The following is an 8091-nucleotide window of genomic DNA, read 5'->3' as shown; positions in this document are numbered from 1 at the left end:
TTTCTCACACATTCGCGCCTATAAATTCACACACCCACCGTAACCCATGCAATTCATTCCAGTTTCATAATATTAAGTAATCGATTAAACATGAAAGGAATGTTCGGGGTGATATTGCTTGTGGTTCTTGCGGTGGTCTCAGTGGCGGTGTGGCCAGGGGAGGCCATTTCTTGCGGCGACGTGCAGGGCTCACTTTCTCCATGCTTGGGGTACCTGACTTCTGGCGGGGACCCCTCGTCTCAGTGCTGTAGCGGAGTGTCAAGCTTGAGCAACAGTCTTCAGTCTCAGCAGGATAGGCAGACGGCGTGCTACTGCATCAAGTCCGCCGCCTCCAGCTACTCTGTGAGGCCGGATGCCGCTGCCAACCTCCCCGGAAGATGTGGTGTTTCCGTTGGATATTCCATTTCTCCCGGCGTAGACTGCAGCACGTGAGCATTCAATTTCTCAGCGATGCAAAATTGCTATAGCCTCTTGCATGCACGCACATGATGACACGCCTTTATTTAGATATTCGCACAATTATTTTTGCATTATCCTAATCTTTTATATTTTGAATTTGGCGCAGGGTTTCTTGAGCTGAGATATTGAGCATGATACTATAGGAATAAATAAAATAATGAGGAGGCTTTGTCATCAAATCTCTCCCCATTGTAATATATATTGTGCCCTCGGCTTTTGTATGGAATAAAAATATTCTTATTTACCTTCTTTTTACGATGTTTATCATTCAAAGTTATCTAATGCATGCACAAAACGTTAATAAATTTTGTGCTATAAGTACAGATATGTCATCATTCAAATTTTATAGACAAAACTCATTCAGATTCATATATCAAACTTTATCAACTCGCTTATAAAGTATCCAATTAACTTGCAAGAAGAATCCACCATGTAATATAACCTCAAGAAAGTCGAGTCTAACAAATTTCATGTGTAATTTTTTGAATGATTACATAAATGTGTAACAAAGCGTTCAAGAGAGTGAACTAACTCATCAGTTGGAATCTCCGACACTTTGGAAACTTCTATATTTACTTTGGTATGAAGTATGAACTCAACAAGAACGGATTCAATATGTGAATCTTCATCATCAAGCGAGCTCATGTTCTAAATCAAGAGATATCCAAGCCAGTCTCGATTTACTCTACCATTTTGGTTCCTACAGCTGGCCGAAACAACTGTCAAATATCCTCCGACACATTTGCCTGTTTGGTAAGAGTATGCAGCGGCCATGAGTCGGAAGATGATGGGTAACGGGGTTGTGGCCTGCTCACACTCGAAACCATGCTTGTATTAGTCTCAGAGTAGGGGCTGGGATATACTTGGGAGTCAGTACGAAGTGGCATGACATATATGGGACCTAAAACCGTGGTCGAATCCGATGAATTATGAAGTAAAGGCATTGCAACTTGATCTTCTGATGCTGGTGTCAGACCATTGCTCTGAGGCCGTGAATAATCAGAGTTTGAGCTATTCTCCCTCTCGTCTATTTCACTCTGCAGTTTCTTGATCTGAGCATCTAGAGCAGAATTCTCCTCTAGGAGTTCATTTTTCTCAATTGTAATCTATCCATAGAATTAAAAATCATGAATCCCTTATATATCTTTTCATAGGACAGTGGTAAATTCCATTTACATAATGCTGTTAACTGTAAAAAAACAAGCACACTTAATCTCCAATATGAAAAGTTGCAAATTAGAACATACATAATTAGATTCGGACAAGAGCGCGTCATTTTCCTTTTTCAGGTGGTCAACCTGAGCCAGCAATTCTCCTAGAAGCCGGACGGTCTCTCTCAACATGGAGGCTTTCCCATTACTTGGATGATTCAGATCTGTAAATATAATTTCCATGCATTATAAACATGTATCAAACAAGAAAAAACAGTTATATTGAGTCACTAAAAGAAGCTCACAAAGTAAACGCGAAAAAATGTTTGTCGATTATAAACGATAGCAGATTCTGAACTCAGGATTGCAGGAGCATTACCAAGAGCTTTGCTTAGATCCACGAATAAATCATTCATGTGGTCACGCTTCAGCTTTTCCCTTTCAGCTTTGTGATTTTTTCTTGGAACTTTATCCGGGTTCTTCTTTCTGGGGCACAACCTGCAGCATCAAGAATCGGTGCACTTGTAAGAACAAGGTAAGTTTATCACAACTTTACTAATTCCTCTACCAAAAATTGGAAAACAAAATAAGGAAACCAATCATGGACAGAGCCGAAACAGCATAGTATAGATAACATTTCCCATATACCTACACAAATCTTCGGTCTGGATTACTATAGCATATCAACAATTAAGCATGAAATTTAAATTATTTCATTTGACTAAACGTTATATGCACATATCTTTGTTCTCAGAGGAAAGCTCGTTATCAGCTAAAGAAGAAGAACACATGAATGAATTCAATGTCAATCATCTTATAAATTGCAATGTAGCATAAAGCCATAAATTTTCTTCAGTTTTCATAATTTCGATCAACAAGACCAATCATATAAAAACTATCTCCAGCAATTCTTAACCTATAAAACAAGTTTAATGGGGAAAAAAAAACCCATAAAAATGCACGAACAGAATATTCATCTACAACAGAGCTCCGGTCACCTCATGCGCGTAAACGAACCTTGTTGTTACATTGACTCGATCACTGACGGAATCGCCAGTAGAATCCATTATCTGAACCTTTAATTCCAATCACACAAATCATCAACCAAAAGAAAACAAACAAATCTTCGACAGTCAACAAAAGAAAATTCCATTTTGCAACAGATAACTAAGAAAATACATAGAAATTCCTCTGAAATTACTCAAACGGGGAACCGAATTCGGTAATTAATAAATTATACGAAGGAATGTGGGCGCTTGTTAAATTGCATGAGTGGGCGTGTGGCCGGCGTCTTCCCCGAATGGGGATGGCGTGAGTCAGCCACGAGGCGTATATCAGTCAAATTACTTAATGCCCTCTGCAATTTGAAGTATTTACACCTCTACAACTTGGTACTCACCGATAATTGAGACAAATAATGAGGGTAAATATGTCTGTTCGAAATGTTCTGACAAAACGATATCGTCTCGGGGTTGCTTCGGATGAGCCCCGGAACCTCGAGGCACGTGTACAGTCAACTTTGGGACTCCGCCAGTATGCATTCAAACATGAGACAAAAAATTTACGATACATTTTTCTCTTAAATTAGTAATAATAAATTTATATATTTAATTGAAGATTTAAAAATACACCCCAATAAATAAATAAATTACTGAAACACTTGCATGGGAGCACGTGAACAGTCAACTTCTAGGACCCCACTTTTGGAACTAAAACATACAGGCATTTTGAGAATCATTTCTAATGGGTATTTTAAGTATAATTAAAATTTTTGTGGAAGACGAGTTAATTGTGTTAATTGTGTGAGAGATATTTTTTACCCGATTTAATTCATTAAAAAACATTATTTTTTACATCAAAAATATTATTTTTCATGGTAAATATGAATCAGATCGATCCATCTTACAGATATAAATTTGTGAGTACAAAACCAGACATCACATAGCAGCCAATATAAAATACATATTACAAACTATTCTTTAGAACAAAAACAAATGGAATTCAATCATTATAAGCTTTCTACGTCGGATCTCTGTATCGAAACCGTATATCTTTGCCGGTCAAACTCTTTTCAACTAATAAATTTTAAATAAAAAATTTTATTGGACGATCAATTTTTCGAGATATTATATATTTAGATCATTAATAAAAAAAATTATTTTTTATATGAAAATATTATTTATTATTATTAATATGAACAATATTAATTTGTTTTATAAATAAAGATACGCGAAAATATATCACAAAAAACCTACTGTAAATTATATTCCATCTCCTGCTATACAAGCAACTTCACTTCCGCTTGTGTTGTGGTACTACTTCAAATTTAGACAGAATATTTATTTATATTAGTAAAATATGCACATGTGGTGCATGTGTTATTATTATTTTTAATTTGATGAAATAATACTAAACAATCAACATTAAATTATTTTCAATTTAGAAGAGTTGTTCGATTTAAAATTGAAGTTTTACTTAGATTTTTTTCTATGTACAATATTGAGTGACTTGAAGATGTTTTTAGTATGATAAGAAAGATAATTATGAAATTAAATATTTTGATGTCCTCTAAGATAAATAAGAGTCTAATAATTAATAATATAATATAGATATTAGCATCACTAATAACACTATTATTTACGAAAATAATTATAATAGTCACATTATGATGTCAATATTATTAGCTATATTTACACCTATAATCAATTAATAGGTCATTTCAAAAAAAAAAAAAAAAAATCAATTAATAGGTGAATAAGAACTGTCTAACATATATATTTACAAGCTTTGATTTTCCGGAAAATATTCAATATTATGATTTGAAATTAACTTTTACTAATTAAATAAACATGTTAATATTTGCCTCATTTAATGATGACCTATCTTCACGAGATTATAAAAATAAATCAGTAGAGTCGCCCGATCCGTAAGTAATTGGGTTTGGGCAAATTAATTGACCCGGACAAGAATTATATTGGGTCTGCACCGATACCACACTTTTACTTTACTATTTGTAAATACAAATTATGCTATGAAATTAATTGAATTTCTAATTGTTATGATATTCGACTTTTAGTTTAATTTTATATATTCATTTGATTTTGAGTATAATTTAAAATAGCCAGAAACACACGTGTTGGGCGACATAATAATTATATATTAAAATAATAGTTTTTATTAGGTCATAAATATTTATACTCTGTTAAGTAATAAATAATATGTAGTGTTGAAAATGAAAATTAGAGAGATATATTTATGGAATTTAAATAAAAAAATACTGCATCAATACATTGTGTGTATATCGATTATTCTCTATTTCCACGATTATTTTCATATATTGGGTAAGAAATGTATAAAAATTATTTTTTTAAAAGAGGAAAAATGTGTTATGGGAACCATTTCACTGTCGGGGCTCGGGAAAAAGGAGAAGGGCGTAGGTTAGAAAAATTATGCGAGCGGAACGAGAATAAGAAATCGAGCTTGAATCCGAGCTGTTTGATTTCCTTCATTGAACCTGAATTCGATTTGGAGTCATCGGCTGGTTCGAATACGTTTGCTGGATTCGATTTGTCGTTTTGATTGAAAATTTTGGGGAATTAAGATGAGCGGACCGAAGAAGAGGATGTTCAGATTGAGGCGTTAAGCATCGGGTGGTGGTGGACCCAAAGTACGCGGACAAGACTTGGGCTATTCTGGAGCATGCGATTCACGAGATTTACAATCACAATGCTAGTGGTCTCAGCTTTGAGGAGTTGTACAGGTTTCCTTCTCGTTAATCATGTGGTTGAATGGTTTTCTGACATTTCATTTGCTTTTTGTCTTCCAGCCACCAACGTCTGTTGGAAATATAATTCCTAAGATACAACCTACGAAGCACTGCAAATTTTAAAGTCATGCGACCTCAAAATGGTTAGATCGTTGTATAATTTTATGATGTAATCCGAGTCTTGAATTCTAGGAGTTGGGATTCTTAAAATTCAAATTCAAGATATTTTATACCTTGTAAAATTGGATTAAGTATCTATCTTTTTACGCTAGTCATGGATGAACTCAAGGAAGGGGAGACCAACGAAGAGGTGGTCAGCAACGATAAAACATTATAAAATTTATTGAAATATAGATGAAGATGTATGATGAAATGGAGCATAATGATTTGTAGGAGGATACATATACAACTTAGTGGGATATTGGAAAAAAGTTGAAACCAGAAGAAACTCTTGAATTTAATTTGAATATCCAATTAAAGCGTAGGATATTTTGAAAATTTAAATTCAATATTTTATAACTCGGAAATTTGGATTTTCGGTTTAAATACTTAAAAATTCAAATAAGAATGAAACTAGAGAATAGGAGAGGAAATGATGAAAAGTCACTAATTTGGAATTCTGGGGGTATTTATATATTTTTTTCAAATTTTTTGTACTGGAAAGTTTTGTTTTCACAAAGGGGGGCATCTGTAAAATACTTGTGTTGCAGTGCTATCCTTTAATTTTCATGGCTGATGGCTGTAGACCAGGCACTGTGATGCCAAAGAATGGAATGTTACCATTTTCTTCTTTCCATCAAAAGCACGTTGCAGCAGTTTTGAATTCTAATGAGCCGTTTCAGACTGTAACCATTTCCGCTTCCGATTTTGTTTGTGCCTGTGATTTTTGGTTTGGACATGGAGAAATGTGAAAGATGTCACTTCCATTTCATCATTAAAGTAACAGAAAAGGGAGAAATAGTATGAACTGTACTTGTTGCAATACAAAAGAAATGTTTCTTCTCAAATTTTTGCTGGCTTTTGGCTAATTGATTTTTTGCAGACTTTTGGCCTCCTCGATATTTTAACAATCACCTATTTGCCTGTTTGTTTGTCAGGAATGCATATAATATGGTCTTGCACAAGTATGGAGATAAGCTTTATTCCGGCCTTGTCTCTACTATGACTAAACATTTAAAAAAATTAGCCGAGTCTATAGAGGCTGCTCAAGGTGATACATTTCTCGAGGAGCTCAATCGGAAATGGACCGAGCATAACAAAGCATTGCAAATGATCAGGGACATATTAATGTACATGGACAGAACTTACATACCAAGTATGCGTAAAATTCCTGTTCACGAGCTTGGGTTGAATTTATGGAGAGACAACGTTCTCCACTCTAGCAAGATCCAAACACGGCTTCAAGACACTCTTCTTGAACTCGTGCAACATGAGAGGAACGGTGATGTTATTAATAGGGGTCTAATGAGGAATATAACCAAAATGCTAATTGATTTGGGCCCTTCAGTGTACCATGAAAACTTTGAAAAGCCGTTCCTTGATGTATCAGCCAATTTTTATGGTGCGGAGTCTCAACAGCTTATTGAGAACTGTGATTGTGGGGATTATCTGAAGAAAGCTGATAAACGTCTTAATGAAGAGATAGACAGAGTATCACATTACTTGGATGCAAGAAGTGAATCCAAAATAACCAATGTGGTAGAAAAAGAGTTGATTGAAAGCCACATGCATAGATTAGTTCACATGGAAACTCTGGCTTGGTCTGTATGATCGTGGATGAAAAATTCGAGGATTTGGGGAGAATGTACAGTTTGTTTCAGAGAGTGGCAAATGGACTCACATTAATCAAAGATGTCATGACTTCACATATTCGAGAAACTGGAAAGGATCTAATTTCTGATCCAGAAAGGTTGAAGGAACCTCTTAGTTTTGTTGAAGAGCTTTTGAATCGAAAGGACAGATTTGACAAGATCATCAGCTTAGCTTTCAATAACGACAAAATATTCCAGAATGCTTTGAATTCTTCCTTTGAGTATTTCATAAATCTTAATCCACGATCTCCTGAATTCATTTCTTTGTTTGTGGATGACAAGCTTTAAAAAAGGACAAGGAAGATGATATAGAGACTGTATTGGATAAGGTGATGATTTTTTTCGCTACTCCAAGAGAAAGATGTTTTCGAGAAGTACTACAAGCAGCATTTGGCAAAGAGGCTTCTTTCAGGGAAAACTGCATCTGATGAGATGCAGAGAGAAGCTTGATTGTAAAGCTCAAAACCGAATGTGGCTATCAGTTCACCTCAAAGCTGGAAGGAATGTTTACTGATATGAAGACTTCTCAAGATACAATGCAGGAGTTTCATGCTGCCATGGGTGCTGAGCTAACCGACGGACCGACACTTTCAGTTCAGGTCCTTACTACTGGATCGTGGCCAACTCAATCCATCTCAACTTGCAATCTTCCTTCAGAAATCGGAGTCTGCGATAAGTTCAGGACATACTATCTTGGAACTCATTCAGGGCGTAGATTGACGTGGCAAACTAACATGGGCAGTGCTGTTTTGGGTGCAACATTTGGAAATGTCCAAAAGGAGCTTAGCGTGTCCACTTATCAAATGTGCATCCTTATGCTATTCAATAACTCCGATTGCCTAAGTTACAAAGAAATAGAGCAAGCTACTGAGATTCCGCCCTCGGATTTGAAGAGGTGCTTGCA

General features: G+C 35.4%; 2 protein-coding genes and 1 pseudogene across 5 annotated transcripts; 2 read left to right on the top strand and 1 right to left on the bottom strand.

Moving 5' to 3' along the window:
* Positions 1 to 724, top strand: LOC142534492 (non-specific lipid-transfer protein 1-like). Its single transcript, XM_075641360.1, has 2 exons — positions 1 to 428; positions 566 to 724. The coding sequence occupies exons 1-2, from the start codon at positions 91 to 93 to the stop codon at positions 573 to 575; spliced, it is 348 nt and encodes a 115-aa protein (XP_075497475.1). The 5' UTR covers positions 1 to 90; the 3' UTR covers positions 576 to 724.
* A 125-nt stretch (positions 725 to 849) lies between these two features.
* Positions 850 to 3112, bottom strand: LOC142534498 (transcription factor bHLH47-like). Of its 4 annotated transcripts, none has more exons than XM_075641367.1 (5): positions 2790 to 3112; positions 2628 to 2686; positions 1990 to 2108; positions 1707 to 1834; positions 850 to 1565 (listed from the first exon to the last, which is right to left on the bottom strand). In XM_075641367.1, exons 2-5 carry the CDS (start codon positions 2675 to 2677, stop codon positions 1182 to 1184), a joined length of 681 nt encoding a protein of 226 aa, XP_075497482.1. In that variant the 5' UTR covers positions 2678 to 2686; positions 2790 to 3112; the 3' UTR covers positions 850 to 1181. The 4 variants fall into 4 exon arrangements, with proteins under 4 accessions (XP_075497482.1, XP_075497483.1, XP_075497485.1 ...); XM_075641368.1 differs by having other exon boundaries at positions 2812 to 3112; XM_075641370.1 differs by lacking the exon at positions 2628 to 2686.
* Positions 3113 to 4971: 1859 nt separating this feature from the next.
* Positions 4972 to 8084, top strand: LOC142534489 (cullin-3A-like; annotated as a pseudogene).
* The last annotated feature ends 7 nt before the right edge of the window (positions 8085 to 8091 follow it).

This window comes from Primulina tabacum, unplaced genomic scaffold, assembly GCF_025594145.1.
Source record: "Primulina tabacum isolate GXHZ01 unplaced genomic scaffold, ASM2559414v2 Contig542, whole genome shotgun sequence".
In the NCBI taxonomy this organism is placed as follows: Eukaryota; Viridiplantae; Streptophyta; class Magnoliopsida; order Lamiales; family Gesneriaceae; genus Primulina; species Primulina tabacum.
Note: the sequence above shows the minus strand (reverse complement) of the source record. Positions and strands in the feature narration are given on the sequence as shown.